The 18,830-nt window shown below is 74.2% G+C and overlaps 2 protein-coding genes across 2 annotated transcripts; one reads left to right on the top strand and one right to left on the bottom strand.

The window, feature by feature from the left end:
* Positions 1-826: 826 nt before the first annotated feature.
* On the top strand, positions 827-8,468 carry LOC133755555 (mesothelin-like protein). Its single transcript, XM_062185632.1, has 15 exons — positions 827-898; positions 1,513-1,633; positions 2,117-2,237; positions 3,977-4,062; positions 4,345-4,471; positions 4,545-4,735; positions 4,939-5,029; positions 5,141-5,282; positions 5,388-5,575; positions 6,051-6,206; positions 6,282-6,409; positions 6,685-6,815; positions 6,883-6,977; positions 7,049-7,307; positions 8,236-8,468. The coding sequence occupies exons 1-15, from the start codon at positions 850-852 to the stop codon at positions 8,466-8,468; spliced, it is 2,118 nt and encodes a 705-aa protein (XP_062041616.1). The 5' UTR covers positions 827-849.
* A 175-nt stretch (positions 8,469-8,643) lies between these two features.
* On the bottom strand, positions 8,644-18,001 carry MSLN (mesothelin). Its single transcript, XM_062185637.1, has 16 exons — positions 17,801-18,001; positions 16,488-16,569; positions 16,216-16,247; positions 15,057-15,103; positions 14,705-14,825; positions 14,321-14,406; positions 13,931-14,051; positions 13,656-13,849; positions 13,435-13,525; positions 13,267-13,366; positions 12,890-13,068; positions 12,662-12,817; positions 11,771-12,041; positions 9,140-9,234; positions 8,865-9,051; positions 8,644-8,789 (listed from the first exon to the last, which is right to left on the bottom strand). The coding sequence occupies exons 2-16, from the start codon at positions 16,564-16,566 to the stop codon at positions 8,701-8,703; spliced, it is 1,848 nt and encodes a 615-aa protein (XP_062041621.1). The 5' UTR covers positions 16,567-16,569; positions 17,801-18,001; the 3' UTR covers positions 8,644-8,700.
* Positions 18,002-18,830: the final 829 nt, after the last annotated feature.

The following is an 18,830-nucleotide window of genomic DNA, read 5'->3' as shown; positions in this document are numbered from 1 at the left end:
CACACACGCATGACCCTCAGGGTGCAGCTGCCCGGGGCTGGACCCAGCACTGCGCAGCCGCCAGCTCTGAGCTCAGCCTCCCGCTCCCTGGGGCTGGGGCGCAGGTGCCTGCCGTGCCTGGGGTCTCCTGGGGCTGACGTGGCAGCGTCACCTGGGCCCCTCCTCTCCGTGGCTGCCTGGCAGGTGTCACTGAAGCAGTGGGGCCCGGCGGGGCAGGCAGTCATGCGCTGCCTGCTGGGCCAGGCGAGGGGATGAGCGGGGACCCCAGGGCCCCTGCCCTGCGCCTCGTCTCCATGGGCTGACCTCATACCTGCCTGCGCCTTGCTCGGAGCAGCCTGGGAAGCGCCTTCCCTCCCGCTCGGGTGAGTGTGGCAGGTGCGGGGCGGAGGCGGCCACCAGCCCCAGCACAGGGCAGCCCCTCTGAGCGTCCGCTCTGCCCTGCCCTGGGGGCCGGGGACCTCCCTGCCTCCTCCTGGCCCTGGAGTCCGGGCGGAAGACGAGGCCCCAGGTGTGAAGCCAGGGCTGCCCAGGGCCAGGTCTTGGGGACATAGCTGGAGGCTATGGCCCAGGTGGGGGCAGAGGAGTGCCCCCGGCCCCCCAGGCATGGGGTGAAGCTGCGGTTGTGCTAAGGAGCCCCAGGGAGCACAGGAAACTCCACAGCCCAGGTGCCCCGAGCGCGGACCTGTGACAGGCTGGAGCCAGGCTGCCCCCACGCCCCGTGCCTCTGGGATTCATTTCCCGAAGGCCGGCATCACAGCTGCAGCCCGAGCCCGGGGCCCGCGCCTGCCCGCCCCGAGTCCCCCTCATTCCCTGCCTCTTCCCCAGCCGGTCCTGGACCTGCCGTCCCAGATGTCTCAGCCAGGACCAGCGCACCGCATGGCCATGGGCACCAAAGCTGGTGAGCTGACACCTTCGCATGCAGGGCGCGGCCGCCCACAGAGGGGGTGCTCATGCCCCGGCCCACGCCCCAGGGCTGCCCCAGGGCGTGTAGGGACAAAGCAAGGCTGGGGCCACTCTGGAGTTGTCCCTGGCAGCCCACCTGGCCCGCCCAGTGCCTCGTCCTCCCGGGAAAGGCAGCCCAGCCCCGGCCCCCGGGGCCAGCACTCTGGTCTGCCTGGGGCTCCCTGGGCTGACCCGCGCAGAGGCTCAGTGCCTGAGGGGCTCGGGAGGAGGTGGGGGGCCAACCCCACACCCTTGTGCAGGCCAGGGGGACACAGAGCTGGGGCAGGGGGCTCTGGAGGGAGGGAAAGGGGTCTGTGCAGCCCCCCCACAGCTGCCACGGACCCACCAGCGCCCAGCACCATCGCCACCGCCACAGTGTAGAGGCCGTCAGACGCGCGCCCACCCAGCCCCCTCGGGCGCCCCGAGGCCAGGCCTCCCCCACAGCCCCCTCCCTGGAGAAGGCACCAGGGGAGGGGGCCCCAGGCCTGCCCCAGACTCCCGAAGCCCCCTGAGCTCTGGGCCTTCCTGTGTCTGCCACAGCCAAGGCCCTCACCGCTCACTCTGTTGCAGGTGCCCTGGCGAGCCTGGGCCTCACCCTCCTCCTGTGCCTGGCTGCCCACTGCTCCCCGCCCTGGGCTAAGGGTGTCCCCCAGGGGGAGCTGGACGCTGGCGAGGACAGCCTGGGGGCGGGGTGAGTGCCGGGTCCTCCCACAGCTCCCACGGAACTTCCAGGGAGAGGCCACCTCCGGGTCCGTACCGGGGCAGGGACAGCTGTGCAGCGCTCTCTTCCCTGGGGCCTGACCATCTCAGACTGCCGGGGGGGGGGACACAAGACCCCCGCCCTGGGTGGCTCTGCTGTGGTCACGGGGGAGAGATGGCCTGGCCCCTGGGCAGCCTGCAGTGGGTCCCAGCCAGCAGGGGCGAGGCCTGGGAGGAAGCACAGCCCCGCGTCTGGACAGGGACCACCAGGCCTGGCCCCAGCAGCGGGCTCTCAGAGGGCATGGAGGACCGAGTGACCGATGACCGGGGCAGGAATCTGTCCCACGTTGGGGTCAGGCCTGCTCCGCCTGCTTCCCAGGCCCTCCATGCTGGGAGACGGCCGGGTCCAGCCCCCGTCCCGCACCTGCCTCTGGGACGTCCCTCAGCCCCTCACGGGCTCTCCTGTGCTGTCCAGGGCCGACGCGTCCGTCCTGCAGGGCTTCTGCGGCCAGCCCGCCTGCCAGCTGCCCCGGGACCAGCTCTCAGCCCTCCTCAGGAGCCTGGCCTCGCGGCAGGTGCCCCTCAAGGCCTGGCAGGTAGGCTCTGCGGCGGAGGGCGGGCAGGGGTTCCCAGGGCACAGCTGCCCGGGCACGCACCTGCTGTGACAGGAAGCCCAGCCCCTGAGGGCCCCGGCCCTGCCCCAGCACCGCCCACGTGTCTGTCTCTGAGGCTCTGAGCCGGCTGCTGCCACTGCTGTGCGATGGGAAGCTGAGGCCCTGCCCGCCCCTGCCCCAGCCGCCCCGCCTGCAGCACGGTGCCGGTGCCCCTCGGTGGTCCCCTGACCTCTGGGACGCCTGGGGGGGGGTCTGTGCAGGGGCTGGCCGGGCCATCCCTTCCCCGCCTGCAGCACGGTGCCGGTGCCCCTCGGTGGTCCCCTGACCTCCGGGACACCTGGGGGGGGGGGTCTGTGCCCCCTCGGTGATCCCCTGACCTCTGGGATGCCGGGGTGGGGGTGGGGGTCTGTGCAGGGGCTGGCCGGGCCGTCCCCTCCCCGCCTGCAGCACGGTGCCAGTGCCCCCTTGGTGGGTCCCCTGACCTCTGGAATGCCTGGGGGGGTCTGTGCAGGGGCTGGCCGGGCCATCCCCTCCCCGCCTGCAGCACGGTGCCGGTGCCCCCTCGGTGGTCCCCTGACCTCTGGGACGCCTGGGAGGGGTCTGTGCAGGGGCTGGCCGGGCCATCCCCTCCCCGCCTGCAGCACGGTGCCGGTGCCCCTTGGTGGGTCCCCTGACCTCCGGGACACCTGGGGGGGGTCTGTGCCCCCTCGGTGATCCCCTGACCTCTGGGATGCCGGGGTGGGGGTGGGGGTCTGTGCAGGGGCTGGCCGGGCCATCCCCTCCCCGCCTGCAGCACGGCACCGGTGCCCCCTTGGTGGGTCCCCTGACCTCTGGGACACCTGGGGGGGGGTCTGTGCCCCCTCGGTGATCCCCTGACCTCTGGGATGCCGGGGTGGGGGTGGGGGTCTGTGCAGGGGCTGGCCGGGCCATCCCCTCCCCGCCTGCAGCACAGTGCCAGTGCCCCCTTGGTGGGTCCCCTGACCTCCGGGACGCCTGGGGGGGTCTGTGCCCCTCGGTGGGTCCCCTGACCTCCGGGACGCCTGGGGGGGTCTGTGCCCCTTGGTGGGTCCCCTGACCTCTGGGATGCCTGGGGGGGTCTGTGCAGGGGCTGCAGGGTCTGTCTGGGCTGATTCAGAGAAGGAGGTGGGGAGAGTACCAGTCTCGGCCTTTTTGTTCACCATGGAGCGTGGCTAACACACCCCCGCCCTGGGCCGGGGAGTTGGGGTTCGCCTCCCCTCTCAGTGTGGGGACCCTGTCCTCAGGAGGGTGGAGGAGGGAGCTGGGGTGAGGCCAGGCCTCTCACTGCACCTGTGCCTCACCCCACGTCCTTTCAATGACCCCGGGGCAGGCCAAGCGGCCCTGGGAGGGGCCCCCGCCCAGCAGAGCCCCGGGGAGTGTCTGGCACAGCAGGGACCGGGCGGCGGCTGGACAGGGGCAGGCGGAGGCCAACAGGCCAGGCCCACGGATGCACCCGGGCCAGCGCAGCCTCTGGGAGGGAGGACAGCCGGCTGCTGCCCCTGCCTGGCCCCCAGTCCCCCTCTGGACCCCTCCGCCGGGGGAGCTGCGGCCACCGTCCTGGCCACGGCGGGGGTTGGAGCCACCTTGGGGTTTGCTCCAATGCAGGGTGGAGGCGGGGCTGAGGGCTGAGGGGCTCAGCCCCGAGGCTCCGCCAGGCCGAGTCCGGACTGGACAGGGAGTGACCCACAGCCCGTCCTGCCCAGCTCAGCTGCTTGGCCAGCCTCGCCGCCCAGCACCGCCTGCAGGACGACTTCCTGCTGCACCCGCCCGACCTCCTGCTCTTCTACAAGTGAGCGCCCCACCTGCGTCAGGGAGCTTGCGCCCGGACGGGAGGGTGGACAGCCCCGGCGGGCAGAGTGGGCAGGGCCCCGGTGGGCGGTGTGGGCGGGCCCCAACAGGCAGAGTAGAGGGCCCCCGACAGGCGGGTGGATGGCCCCCGGTGGGCGGGGTGGACGGCCCCCGGTGGGCAGGGTGGGCGGCCCCGGCGGGCGGTGTGGGCGGGCCCTGGACAGACGGTGTGGGCGGCCCCGGCAGGACAGCCCCGGCCGCTGACACTGCCACCCGCCTGCAGCCTGAGCCAGGTGAGGGACGCCGACTGCCGGGCCTTCACCGGCCGCGCCGCCCAGGGGCACACGGAGCTGCTGGCCAACCTGCCCGACCAGAGGGCCGCCCTGCAGCACATGGCCTTGGCCTGCCTGGTAGGTGCTTGGCAGGACTGGGCGGGCAGCAGGACCTGGCCTCCCGCCCGGCACTGACCCGCTGTCCCCGCAGGGGGGGCCGCCGCTGCGGCTCAGCGCCGTGGACCTGGAGCTCCTCGGGGCCCTCGTGTGCGACATGGACGCAGCCAGCATCCTGGCCGCAGACCCCCGCGTGCTGCAGAACCTGCGACGCTGCCCCCGGCTGACCACGGCCCAGGGGGCCGCCCTCAACGGCCTGCTGGCCAGCGGGAGGACCTACCTTGGGTGGGTGGGGGTCGCTGGTGGCCACAGCTGCCCGCCCCCGCCCTCAGCCTCACTCTGCCCCTGCAGCCAGTGGGGCACGGGGATGGGGTGGTGGCTGGGCACCCCCAGCATGGGTGCCAGTGGCCAGTGCTGCTCCCGCGACCCCTCGGGAGGGCCTGGGATGCTGCCCTGGACCCCGACACAGCCCCAATTCCTTGTCCCAGGCCCCCTGAAACCTGGAACCTAGAGGGGCTGTGGGCGCTGGGACCCCTGGCCTTGCACATCCGCCCCTGCCTGTGGGTGCAGGTGCCAAAGGTAGGCGGGGCCGGGGCTGGGGCGCGCGGCTGGCCCCCACCAGCCCGCCCAGGCCCAGGGGCTCGGGGAGGGGAGGGACCGTGGTGCGGCGCCACCATGCCCGCCCGCCAGGCCGTGTGCCTGGGCTTCTTCCGCAGCGTGGTGGCCGCGAGCCGGGCAGGGCGGCTCAGCCAGCGAGAGGCCGGGCGCTTCGTCGCCAGCTTCCTGCAGTCCAGGGCCACCTCCGGGCTCGCGAGGCCCAGGCGCGGCACAGGTCAGTGAGGCCTGCACAGCCTCGGGGGCGCTGGGGCAGGGTCTGGGTCGGGAGTGGTGGCGGGGTCAGCGCCGCCCAGCCTGACCGCCGCGCCCGCCCGCACAGGCCGGCCCTGCGTGCACGGCAACCTCACTGCGGCCGCGCTGAGGGACGACCTCCTCCTGGTGCGCTACGACTGCGCCCAGCTCCAGGCCTGCCTGGACGGCCGGGTGCTCAGGGCCGGCCTGGACGCCCTGCTGCAGCAGCCGCTGCCCGCCGAGTGCCAGCACGTCGTCAAGGCCAAGCTCGCCCAGGTGTGGGGGGGCTGCGCAGCCTGGCGAGCAGCCGCTGAGACCCCCGCCCCCGCAGATCTACCCCAGGGCTGCGCGGTGGGGGCTGGGGTGGCGGGGGCGGGGCGTGGAGGCTGGGGTGCAGCGGCTGTCCCTCCCCCAAGATCTACACCAGGGCTGCACGGTGGGGGCTGGGGTGGCGGGGGCAGAGTGTGGAGGCTGGGTGCAGCCGCCAAGGCCCCGCCCCTGCAGATCTACCCCAGGGGCTGCGTGGGGGGGGGGCTGGGACGTGGCCCCCCCAGATCTACCCTGGGGGCTGTGCGTTTCCACCCCACAGATCTACCCTGGGGACTCAGCAGTGGGGGCCGGAGTGTGGAGGCCAGGGTGCAGTCGCTGCCCCCCCCCCCGCAGATCTACCTCAGGGGCTGCTACCCCGGGGCTGCCCGGTGGGGACCAGGGTGGTGGGGGCGGGGTTGCAGCGGCTGTCCCTCCCCCACAGATCTACCCCGGGGGCGTGCCCGAGGACCAGCTGCCCCGCATCACCTCGCTGGTCTACCTCTACTCCCTTGCCGAGATTGGCCAGTGGAACATCACGTCCAGAGACACCGTCCAGACCCTGCTGGCCCCTGACGTGGCCCTGGAGAACCAGACAGAGGTGAGGGCGCAGGGGCCAGGCCGGCGGCCGGGGTCTGCCCGCCCCCAGGCCCTGCTGAGCCGGCCCCGCCCCCAGGCCGTCCTGCAGAGGTTCCTGGACCACAACGGCACGGTCACGGGCGCCCTGCTTGTGGCCATCGGGGGCTGCCGCCTGTGCTGGATGGGGGCCCAGCAGATCCAGGCCATCGGGCCCGCAGAGTTCCGGTGAGCCCCCCCGCGGCCGCTGCCCGGCCACGAGACCGCGTGGGACGGCGGGCTCGGGAGGGGTCCGGCCCAGGCTCCGGGCCCGGTCAGGGCGGTGCAGCCCTCGGGCTTCCGGAGGCTGGGGCCCTGGCCGTGCCCCCTACAGGGCCCCACGGGACAGCACCGCCCCAGCCTGGAAACCCGTCTCCCCCCACCCCGTTCTCATGAGGACGCCACGAGGCCCACCACGGAGGGCGAGGAGACAGGCGCGTCCACCTGTTCACCCCGACCCCCAGGCTGGCCGGGGCGCTGGACGTCTCCTGCTGCGCGCAGAACCAGAAAAACGCGCTCTTTGCCAAGGCGCGCGAGGCCTTCGGCAGCACCAGGACGGCCGCGGCCTACTACCGCTTCATCCGCCCCTACCTGGGTGAGAGCCGCCCCCCGCGCCCCGCAGCGCGCCCCGGCCCCCTGACCCCTGACCGCCGCCCCCGCAGGCGGCGCCCCGGTGGAGGAGCTGCAGCGCCTGGCGCAGGCCAACGTCTCCATGGACATCGACACCTTCGCCAGCCTGAACCCCAGTGTGCTGCAGGTGGGCGCGCGGCCGGCGGGGGCGGCCGAGCCCGGTCCGGCCCCGCGGGCGCTGACCCCCGGTCTCCCCAGAGCCTCAGCGTCAGCAGCGTCGCCACCCTGCTGGGCCAGAACGTGGGCGACCTGCAGAAGGCCCGCAGCCACCCGGCCATCCGCAGCTGGCTGCGCGGCCTCAACACGTCGGCCCTGAGCCAGCTGGGCCTGCGCGCCGACCCCACCGGCCCCTCGGACCCCGCGGCCCCGACGCAGGGGCGCCCCCACACCAGCGCCCTGGCGCCAGGGCCAGCGCACCTGCCGGGCCGGCCGGACAGCGCCGCAGCGCCTGCCTCGGGTACGCGCCTGGCCGCGCGCGCACCCTCACCCTCCTACCTCTAGGGGCCGCACGCCCCGCCTCCGCAGCCTGAAGCCCCCAGACCAGCGGCAGCGCTGGCCAGAGCCCCCGAGGCGCTCCCCAGCAGCCCAGAGGGAGGCGCTGTGGGGCCCGGGCTTCCTGCGTGGGCGGGGATTTCCGGTGTGGGCGGGACTTCCAGGGGCGGTGCCGGCTTCTGGGGCGGGGCCGAAGGTGTGGGCGGGACTTCCAGGGGCGGTGCCCGCTTCTGGGGCGGGGCCGAAGGTGTGGGCGGGACTTCCAGGGGCGGTGCCCGCTTCTGGGGCGGGGCCGAAGGTGTGGGCGGGACTTCCAGGGGCGGGGCCCGCTTCTGGGGTGGGGCCGAAGGTGTGGGCGGCACTTCGAGGGGCGGTGCCCGCTTCTGGGGCGGGGCCGAAGGTGTGGGCGGCACTTCGAGGGGCGGTGCCCGCTTCTGGGGCGGACCGATGATGCTGGGGGTCTTTCCAGTTGGTGCCGCTTCTAAGGAGGGTCTGACTGCATGGGAGAGGCTCCCGGGGGCGGTGCCTACCTCCGGGGTGCGGTGGATGGCCTGGGCGGGGCTCCCAGGGGCGGGGTCTGCTTCTGGTGCAGGTGGGTCTCCCAGGGGGCGGGGCTTCCGGGATGGGAGGGGCTCCAGGGCGGGGCTGTGTGGGAGGGGCTCCTGGGGCGGGGGCTTCTGGTGCAGGTGGGTTTCCCAGGGGGCGGGGCTTCCGGGATGGGAGGGGCTCCAGGGGCGGGGCTGTGTGGGAGGGGCTCCTGGGGCGGGGTCTTCCGGTGCAGGTGGGTTCCCAGGGGGCGGGGTCTTCCGGTGCAGGTGGGTCTCCCAGGGGGCGGGGCTTCCTGGATGGGAGGGGCTCCAGGGGCGGGCTGACCCAGCGCATGTCCCCCGCAGGCAGCCCGCCCGCCCGGCCATGCCCGCTGCTCGCCGCTGCGCTGCCCTCCGGCCTCCTGTGGCTGCTGCTCTCGGCCTCTCCCAGCGAGGGGGCTGGCTCGCGCGGCCGGGCGCCCAGGCCTCACACGCAGGGACGGCGGGGCCTCTGGCTGCGCTGGGTGCCCCGCACCCCCATCTCCCGGGAGCCCCGGGGACCTGAACCCATGCAGCCAGGAGGCCGCGCGGTGGGCTAGGGGCGGGGGGCGCCTTGTGGCTGGCTTCTCCGTGCAGCTGAATAAAACCAAGGCTGTCATCCCGTCTCCTCTCTGCGGCCGAGCGCCCCCCGCCCCCACCCCCACCCGGGTCCCCTGTGGCCACGCGCGCCCCGGCCCCGCGTGTCACCGGACGCCGGGAGCTGCCAGTGTGGGGTCGTGCCGGACTTTATTTAGCTCCAGTCCCGCGGGCTCGGGCAGCTGGACAGTGGGCTCAGCGCGGGGTCAGAGCCAGCAGCAGAGCCGGCATGGTGGCCAGCAGGCATCCGGGTCCGAGGCGTGCAGGAGCCCTGGCATGGGCCTCTGCCAAGAGGGGGGCGGCTCAGCCCGCAGCCCCCCGCCGCCCCGCCCCGCCGCCCCGCCGCCCCGCCCGCCCACCTTGGAAGCTGAGGTCCAGGACCAGGTAGCCGTCGGGGACGCCCCCCAGCAGCCCCAGCTGCAGCGTGTCCAGCTCGGCCTGCGGCTGCCGGAACACCCAGTCCCGCACGGGGCTGTCCTCCTCCGCGCCCTTCAGCTCCACCACGTGTGCGCCCAGGAGGCCTCGCACCTCGGCCACAGTCAGCGGCTGCAGGGCCCAGGCAGCCGTCAGCCCCCGCCGTGCCGCAGGTGGCCCCCGGCCCCGGCCCCGGCCCCGCCCCGCCCAGCCCCCGTACCGCCACGACCTCCGCCCGCAGCCGCCGAAAGGCAGCCACGTCCAGGCTCGCGTTCTCCCGACTGAGCGCCCGCAGGTCGTCCGTGGAGGCCCCGCCTGGCGGGAGAGGCGCCTCACAGCACACGCCGGCCGGGGGCACAGGGACCCCACCCCGGGGACGCCCACCACGGGCACAGGGACCCCTCCCCCGGGAACGCCCGCCGCGGGCACAGGGACCCCTCCCCCGGGAACGCCCGCCGCGGGCACAGGGACCCCCCCCGGGAACGCCCGCCACGGGCACAGGGACCCCTCCCCCGGGAACGCCCGCCGGGGGCACAGGGACCCCTCCCCCGGGAACGCCCGCCGGGGGCACAGGGACCCCTCCCCCGGGAACGCCCGCCGGGGGCACAGGGACCCCACCCCGGGGACACCCACCCTGAGCACAGGGACCCCTCCCCCGGGAACGCCCGCCGGGGGCACAGGGACCCCACCCCGGGGACACCCACCCTGAGCACAGGGACCCCTCCCCCGGGAACGCCCATCACGGTCACAGGGACCCCTCCCTCGGGAACGCCCGCCGCAGGCACAGGGACCCCTCCCCCGGGAACGCCCATCACGGTCACAGGGACCCCTCCCTCGGGAACGCCCGCCGGGGGCACAGGGACCCCTCCCCCGGGAACGCCCGCCGGGGGCACAGGGACCCCACCCCGGGAACGCCCGCCACGGGCACAGGGACCCCTCCCCCGGAACACCACCACGGGCACAGAGACCCCTCCCCCGGGAACGCCCGCCGCGGGCACAGGGACCCCCCCCCCGGGAACGCCCACCGCGGGCACAGGGACCCCCCCCCCCGGGAACGCCCATCACGGTCACAGGGACCCCTCCCTCGGGAACGCCCGCCGTGGGCACAGGGACCCCTCCCTCGGGGACGCCCACCGGGGGCACAGGGACCCCTCCCCCGGGAACGCCCGCCACGGGCACAGGGACCCCCCCCCTGGGAACGCCCACCACGGGCACAGGTGATCCCCGGCCGGCCTCCCCGCACAGGGACCACCGCCCGCCGGGGGCACAGGGACCCCTCCCCCGGGAACGCCCGCCGTGGGCACAGGGACCCCCCCCAGGAACGCCCGCCGGGGGCACAGGGACCCCCCCCGGGAACGCCCGCCGCGGGCACAGGGACCCCTCCCCTGGGACACCCACTGCGGGCACAGGGACCCCTCCCCCGGGAACGCCCGCCGCGGGCACAGGGACCCCTCCCCCGGGAACGCCCGCCGCGGGCACAGGGACCCCTCCCCCGGGAACGCCCGCCACGGGCACAGGGACCCCCCCTCGGGGACGCCCACCGGGGGCACAGGGACCCCACCCCGGGAACGCCTGCCACGGGCACAGGGACCCCCCCCGGGAACGCCCGCTGCGGGCACAGGGACCCCTCCCCCGGAACACCACCACGGGCACAGAGACCCCTCCCCCGGGAACGCCCGCCGCGGGCACAGGGACCCCTCCCCGGGAACGCCCATCACGGTCACAGGGACCCCTCCCTCGGGAACGCCCGCCGTGGGCACAGGGACCCCTCCCTCGGGGACGCCCACCGGGGGCACAGGGACCCCTCCCCCGGGAACGCCCGCCCTGAGCACAGGGACCCCTCCCCCGGGAACGCCCGCCACGGGCACAGGGACCCCCCCCCGGGAACGCCCACCACGGGCACAGGGACCCCTCCCCCGGGAACGCCTGCCACGGGCACAGGGACCCCCCCCCCCGGGAACGCCCGCCGGGGGCACAGGGACCCCTCCCCCGGGAACACCCGCCGCGGGCACAGGGACCCCCCCCCCGGGAACGCCCGCCGCGGGCACAGGGACCCCTCCCCCGGGAACGCCCACCACGGGCACAGGGACCCCCCCCCCGGGAAGGCCCGCCGCGGGCACAGGGACCCCCTCCCTCGGGGACGCCCACCCTGAGCACAGGGACCCCCCCCCGGGAACGCCCGCCGCGGGCACAGGGACCCCTCCCCCGGGAACGCCCACCACGGGCACAGGGACCCCTCCCCCGGGAACGCCTGCCACGGGCACAGGGACCCCTCCCCCGGGAACGCCCACCACGGGCACAGGGACCCCCCCCCCGGGAAGGCCCGCCGCGGGCACAGGGACCCCCTCCCTCAGGGACGCCCACCTTGAGCACAGGGACCCCCCCCCGGGAACGCCCGCCGCGGGCACAGGGACCCCCCCCCGGGAACGCCCGCCGCGGGCACAGGGACCCCCCCCCCGGGAACGCCCGCCGCGGGCACAGGGACCCCCCCCCGGGAACGCCCGCCGCGGGCACAGGGACCCCCCCCCGGGAACGCCCGCCGCGGGCACAGGGACCCCCCCCCGGGAACGCCCGCCGCGGGCACAGGGACCCCTCCCCCGGGAACGCCCACCACGGGCACAGGGACCCCCCCCCCGGGAAGGCCCGCCGCGGGCACAGGGACCCCTCCCCTGGGAACGCCCGCCGCGGGCACAGGGACCCCTCCCCCGGGGACGCCCGCCGGGGGCACAGGGACCCCCCCCCAGGAACGCCCGCCGGGGGCACAGGGACCCCCCCCGCCTGGCTGCCGGGAGGCCGGCCGGGGGCACAGGGACCCCTCTGCCTGGCTGCCGGGAGGCCGGCCGGGGCTCACCCAGGAAGAGCAGGATCTTGGCGAAGTGCTCGGGCCCGCTCACGTTCCGGAACGCCGAGAGGGCCTTGGGGTACAGGACGCCCAGCTGCCTTGGGCCGCAGGCGTCCAGGTCCCGGGGCCCCACCGCCCACAGGACGCCGGGCTGCACCTGCTGCAGCTGCTCGGGGCTGAGCGCACACAGGTAGGTGGGGCGGAAGCCGGCCAGGGCGTCTAGGAGCTCCTGGTCCAGATGGTTCCTCCCCAGCAGGTAGCGGGAAACAAGGGCGGCCACCTGCGGGGGGGGCAGGAGGCCGAGCTTAGGGAGACCCCCTGCAGGGGGCAGGGGGCGGAGCTGAGGGAGAGATCCCCCCCGCAGGGGGCAGGGGGCAGGGGGCGGAGCTGAGGGAGAGATTCCCCCCCAGGGGGCAGGGGGCAGGGGGCGGAGCTGAGGGAGGCCCCCTGCAGGGGGCAGGGGGCAGGGGGCGGAGCTGAGGGAGAGATCCCCCCCGCAGGGGGCAGGGGGCAGGGGGCGGAGCTGAGGGAGAGATCCCCTCGCAGGGGGCAGGGGGCAGGGGGCGGAGCTGAGGGAGGCCCCCTGCAGGGGGCAGGGGGCAGGGGGCGGAACTGAGGGAGGCCCCCTGCAGGGGGCAGGGGGCAGGGGGCGGAGCTGAGGGAGAGATCCCCCCCGCAGGGGGCAGGGGGCAGGGGGCGGAGCTGAGGGAGGCCCCCTGCAGGGGGCAGGGGGCAGGGGGCGGAACTGAGGGAGGCCCCCTGCAGGGGGCAGGGGGCAGGGGGCGGAGCTGAGGGAGACCCCCACAGGGGGCAGGGGGCAGGGGGCGGAGCTGAGGGAGACCCCCCTGCAGCGGGCAGGGGGCGGAGCTGAGGGAGGCCCCCAGGCCCGCCCGCCGTCACCTGGGCGTCCATCTCCTGGCCTCTGCTGACGTGCAGCAGGGCCAGCACCGTGTCCAGGGAGGTGACGTTCCACTTAAGGATGTCCACAGGCTTCATGGTCAGGAAGAAGTAGCCCAGGCGCCGGGTCAGGGACTCGGGGTAGCCTTGGGGGTAGAACTGGGGGGAGTGCGTGTGAGGGCGGCACCCCGGCCCCGCCCCCGCCTGGCCCCCCACCGCGACCTGCGCCACCTCGTCCAGTTTGCTCTTCAGGATGGCCAGCTGCTCGTTGGTGAAGGGGATCGCGTTCACGCGGTCCATCTTGGCGTCCAGCAGGGCCCCGTCCACGCAGGCCCGCAGCTCCCAGTCCGTGTAGAAGAACAGGCGCTCGTCCACCACGGTGGGCTTCTGCCCCAGGGGGCAGGCGGCCTCTGCACGGGCCAGGGCAGGGCCGGCTCTCAGCGTCCACCTTCTGCCTCCTCCCACACCCGCCCGAGACCTCAGGCACCCAACCGAGGGTGGGCCTCGGTCACTCGGTCATCCATCAGGAAGATGGGTGGCTGTCCACTCCGCTGAGGGCGGGGCCTGCAGGGCTGCTGCCCCGCCCACCCAGGGGCCAGGGGCCTCACCCTGTGTGTCCCGCCGGAGCCTGGGGTGGACGAGGGCCAGCTCAGGCTGCCTCCGGGGTGGGTCGGGGAAGGTGTGACGCAGCCCAGCGCTGATGATGTCCTGTGGGGAGAGGGGCCCTGCTGAGCTCAGGGACCCGGCCTGGGGGCCGGGCGGGGGCGAGGCCTCACCTTTGGGATGCTGTGGCTGATGGCCGGGTCCAGCGCGGCCAGCAGGCCCCGCAGAGCGCCCAGGGTAGAGACCGACCACGTCGATGGGGGGCTGTCCAGAGACGGGGGGTCTGGTTCAGGGACCCCGACTGCAATATGGGACAGGGCAGGGGACCGAGCAGGAGCTGTTCCCGCCGGGGAGGAGGCTGGGGGACAGTGGACGGCCAACCCCACACGCTCACCCGTAGGGGGGTCCTCCACCCTGCAGAGCCGCCCTGGCTGCCTCCAGCTGGTCCTGGTCCAGGGGTCCCGGGCAGCCTGCCAGCCTGGGGAGCAGCACGTCCGCCGAGCTGGCCACAAAGCGGCCAGGGAGATCGCAGGCCAGGACGCCCAGAGCCCGCACGTCGGCCGCAGTCACCCGAGAGCCCCACACACCCTGCAACGTGCAGGCCTCAGCATCTCCGGGGGCCGCTGGCCCCTCCCCGCCCCGCGCCATGCCCACCGGGCCCAGCCGCACCCTGCAGGCCAGCGCATAAGACAGCAGCCGCCGGCGCTCGGGGGCGGGAAGCTTGCCCATGTGGGCCTCGGCAATGTGGGAGAAGACGGCACAGGCCCCAGGCCAGGGGAGCGTGGCAGGGCTGTAGACGGGAGCTGCTGCAGGCGGCTGCCCTGAGCCCACCCCGCCCAGGCCAGGGGAGCATGGGGGGCTGTGGACGGGGGCAGCCCCAGGCCCACGGGGCGGGGAACATGGGGGCTGTGGAAGGGGCAGCCCCAGGCCCGCGGGGTGGGGGGGGAGCATGGGGGCTTTGGAAGGGGCAGCCCCAGGCCCGCGGGGCGGGGGAGTGTGGGGGCTGTGGACGGGGTGGGGGGCAGCCCCAGGCCCGCGGGCGGGGGGTGCGGGGCCTACTTGAGGAAGGGGAGCAGCTCTGGTGGGAAGGCGTCCAGGTCCTCGGGGACTCCGAGCTCCATGAGGCGACGCGCCAGACAGCGCAGCTGCGGGGCGTCCAGTGCCAGGCGCTTTGAGCTGCTGCCCGCCCCCAGGGGTTGGCCCAGGGCTGAGTGCACCCCACCCCTCACCTGCCTGCGGCCATGGGTGTCCACACCCGGACGTGGCCCCCCATCTTGTACCCTTGGGACAGAGCCTGGAAGCTGGCCCTGAGGCTCCCTGAGGGCCCGGAACACAGGCCGTGGCACAGCCCAGGTGCCCCGGGCGGCCCAGCCTGCTCCGAGAGCTGGACCTGGGGCGTTGTGGCCGGCGGTGGGCACAGTTCCTCGGGGCCCCGGGGCTGACCTGGTCCGGCTGGAGCGTGGCGTTCTTCTGCCTCAGGGCCGCGGCCAGCTCCCAGACACGTTCCATGCTCAGGCCCGACAGGGCGGTACACGTGAGGCCCAGAGGGCGGCCTGGGGCACGGCTGGGGGGCCAGGTCTGCGCACTCAGGTCCCCCCACAGGGCCCCTCAGCACCCCCGGTGCTCCCTGGGGCCTTCCCCGGGGCCCCTCCCCGCAGCCCGGCCACACGGCGGGGGTGGGGGACAGTCCCCAGGGCAGGTCTGAGGGGGCATTCAGGGGCAGAGGGCTGGGACAGCCCCAGGGGGTCAGGAGCCCTGGAGTCCCATCCCCGAGGGCGTGGGGCCCAGGACCCACCTGGCGAGGTCAGGTGTGGCCAGGACTTGGTTGAGCAGTGTGGTGTCCTGTGGGACAGGCCTGGCTGCACCCTGGGCCCAGCTGCTCCAGGGCCCAGCTACTCTGTGGGCCCAGCTGCTCCAGGGCCCAGCTGCTCCAGGGCCCAGCTACTCTGCGGGCCCAGCTGCTCCAGGGCCCAGCTGCTCTGCGGGCCCAGCTGCTCCAGGGCCCAGCTGCTCTGCGGGCTCAACTGCTCCAGGGCCCAGCTGCTCCAGGGCCCAGCTGCTCCAGGGCCCAGCCAGTCTGGGCTCTGCTACACCTGGGCCTGCAGCTGCCATGCCAGCCCTCTCAGCCCAGCTGTGTCCTTACAAGTGGACACACTGGTAGAAGTCAGGACTAGCCCGTGTGTGTGTGAGACCGGCCTGAAGGCCGCCAGCACCCACTGCAGAAGCCCCGACACCCAGCATCTGGCACTCCAAAGTCCTGCCCAGACCCCGGGAACCTCCCAGCCCCCCCCCCCCCCCCCGGCCCAGGGGAAAGCTCCCAGGAGAATCCTCTCTCCTCAGGACCAAAGAGGCCACCTGGCCTGACAACAAGGGCAATGAGACCTCCCCAGGTACCTAGGGAAGCCTGCTACTCTCCCAGGCCCAGCACATCTGGGGAGGAGTTTGCTAATCTTCCTCCAGGACCCCCATCCTCTGTCCTGGAGGAGGGGGAGGGGGTAACCAGGCTCCCTTAAAGACCCAGGGAGTCCACGCGGACTGCGTGCTCAGCCCTCTGCCCTGCTGAGCCCCGCCTGGCCTGCCCAGGTCCGTCCTCTCCCCAGTCCCCACCACTGGGCACTCTCTCTGTCCTTCCTCTCTGTCCTTCCTCTCTCTGTCCTTCCATTCCGACGGACACCCTGTCCCCGGTAAAGCCTCATCACTCCGCTCTAGGCCTGAGCTCGCTCCCACATGAGGACAGGAACCCCACGGCCTCCATGGCCCCTTCTCCGGCGACAGACACCTCTGAACACAGCCCCTCACAGCTGAACTCCGCTTGTGTGGTGCAGGCGTGTGTGTGTGTGTGCACACACATGTGTACGGGTTGGGGAACACAGCCCAGCAGTTCCAGCTCCCCGTAGAGCCCAGACCTCCACCCAGGACCAGAAAGCCCCCCATTTCCCTGGAGGGCACCCTACCTGCTGCGTCTGCACAGCCTGGGGCACCCATGCTGCGGGGGGGGGAGGGGGAGGGGGCTCAAGGAGGGCCGGGGGCTCCCCATGAGGCCCCGCATTCCCTGCCGGACAGCAGCCACCCCCCCCCCCCCCGCCTAGCCCCCACCCCAGCTCAGCCTCAACCCCGCCTGGGGCTCAGGGAGAGCTGGGCGAAGGCTCCTCTGGGCAGGGCCTTGCAAGGTCTCGGCTACCCGAGGGCCCCGGCCTCCCTCATCGCTCGGTAACCCCCCGCTCACCAAGGCCGAGGAGGAGCAGCAGAAGCCGGTGGTGAGGAGGGGTCCTGCAGGGCCCCAGGGGATCCGTCAGTAGGGCCATGGTCTGTGGGACAGCAGTTCTTACTCTCCCAGCCCCGGCTGGCCCTGCGGCAGGGGGAGGGGCTGCTGGCACTCAGCCTCCCCCTGGGCAGGGCCTCAGGCTCCCATTCACAGCAGGGGACAGGGCAGCTGGGGGGGTCCCGATCACAGCCCTGCCATGCCGCCCCCACCCGCAGGGGTGCCACCAGGGGTGGAGCTCAGGAGCCCCCCAGCTGGGCTCCGGGGGCGGGGCTGCAGGACACCAAATGCCCCTCTGCACCCGGGGTGGGGGCAGCCACCTGGGCGCCTGCTGCTCAGCCAGCACTGCCCCGTGCTAAGCGCCTACTGCATACTGAGCCCTGCGTCTCCCCAGGGAGCCCCCCGGCCCCTCAGAGCGTGAGGCACAGGAGCCGCCCAGGGCCCAAGCCCAGTCCCCAGGCCTCTCGGGGGAGGGTGGTGGGAAGGGGCTCCAGGCTCACTGGTGTGCCTTGAGCACAGAGGCCAAGCTGGCCCCGTCACGCTGGGCACTGCGGGGAGAAAGAGGCCTCCAGGGGGCAGAGGGACCACAGGGCAGGGCTCGCCAGGGTCGCTGCCCGGCAAGTCTCAGGAGCCGCCCCGGCCTGACCTTGTCCCCCCAGGCCAGGCCTGGCTGGCCGCACCCCTCATCACCCCACCACCCACACAGACACCTGCGCCCTGACCCATCCCACATGGCCCAGGCCGGGCTCAGTCCCTCGTGGGCCTGGACACTGAGTGGGTCCCAGGTGGGGTTCTGGGGAAGCCCCAGCTCAACCAGGGCTGCAGGGCCAGCGCGGGCGGAGGGGAGCCAGTGCCCGGCCCCTGGACGGGAGACCGGCAGGCATCCCGCGGCTCCCCCCTCACCCTGGGTCAGACGCAAGGTACAAGCCCAGAGCCCGCACGACAGGAAACAAGTTTCAGGGTGGACGGACGAGGCCGGCGGGGACACTCCTCCTCTGTCCGGAGTCCCCGAGGCTGAAGGGTGAAGCCAGGTGCTGGGGCGCAGTACCCGTGGGCGCGGGGCGGTCACTTCCAGCTCCGAGCCCAGGCCACCAGGTGGGAGAGCTGCCTCCAGGCTCCCTCTGCCCCCGGCTGGAGCTGACCCCGTACTGCCCACTGGGACTCCCAGTCCCCTGAGGTCCCCAGCGCCCCTCCCGGGGTCCAGGCAGGCCCTGCCGACAGCACCTGTGGCGCACCGAGGTTGCCGACCAGACCCGAGCCTGCGTGTGTCTCCTCACCTGGCCGCGGGAAGCCGTGCAGGCTCCAGGAGCGTCCAGGGGAACAGTGAGGCTTGGCCCGGGCGGCAGGGGTGGCTCACGCTACAGGAATGCGAGGGTGGAGACTCCGGGGAGGCGGCACCGCCGGACACGGGGCCTGGGCCCCTGGGGGAGGGGTGGGCCTGGGAGGCAGCTTCCTCAGAGGTGGCGAAACCCGGGACACACGGGGGCCGGCACCAGGGCCCAGGGCGGCAGCGACGGTCGGGGTCCACGGGGGCCGGCAGTGATGGTCGGTGCACGCAGCCAGCCCGCAGGTGCACATAGCCAGCCCACAGGTGCTCCTCACTCAGCAGGGCTGTGGGTGCGTGGGGCGGGGGCGGCTCCAGCAGGCCCTGCCCGTGCACGGCTCCGCGCCCTGGGGGGGGGGCTGGGCCAGTCCTCCTCAAGCCCCCAGTGCCCAGCCCCATGCAACCGCCCCTCCCCCGGCCTCCGACCTAAGGCTAGGGTCTCTTACTTCAGATGCTGCCTGACCCTGCCTAACACGGAATTTGGCAATGCCGACAGGCAGACAATTCTGGGCAAAATATGCACCAAGCATGGGGCCGGGCACAGGTGACGCCACAACCTGCGGTGCCGGCGTCCATGTGAGCATTGGTCTGGCTCCCTGCTAAGGCCCAGGAGGGCAGTGGAAGACGCCCAAGTGCTTGGGCCCCTGCTCCCGGCTCCTGGCTTCAGCCTGGCCCAGCCGTGGCCATCCTGGTCATGGTTGTTAAGGCTCATGTTCGTATTTGAAAGGCGGCGTCACACACAGAGCCCTCCATGTGCTGGGTCACTCCTCAAACAGCCCGGACAGCCGGGACGGACAAGGGGGCTGCCGACCCTGGCCCCGCCGCGGGCCCACGAGCTTCCGTTTCCGGTGTCCCAGGTTCCGGGCTGCGCTCCCGCACCCCGGGGCGCCTCACCCCGTGACCCGTTGTCACGCCCACCACCCGCCGGCTCGCTCCGCACACGGCCCTGGCGCCAGGGCGCCGTCGGGCTGAGGTCGGCTCCG

The sequence above is a fragment of the Lepus europaeus genome, unplaced genomic scaffold, assembly GCF_033115175.1.
Source record: "Lepus europaeus isolate LE1 unplaced genomic scaffold, mLepTim1.pri SCAFFOLD_559, whole genome shotgun sequence".
NCBI lineage: Eukaryota > Metazoa > Chordata > Mammalia > Lagomorpha > Leporidae > Lepus > Lepus europaeus.
Note: the sequence above shows the minus strand (reverse complement) of the source record. Positions and strands in the feature narration are given on the sequence as shown.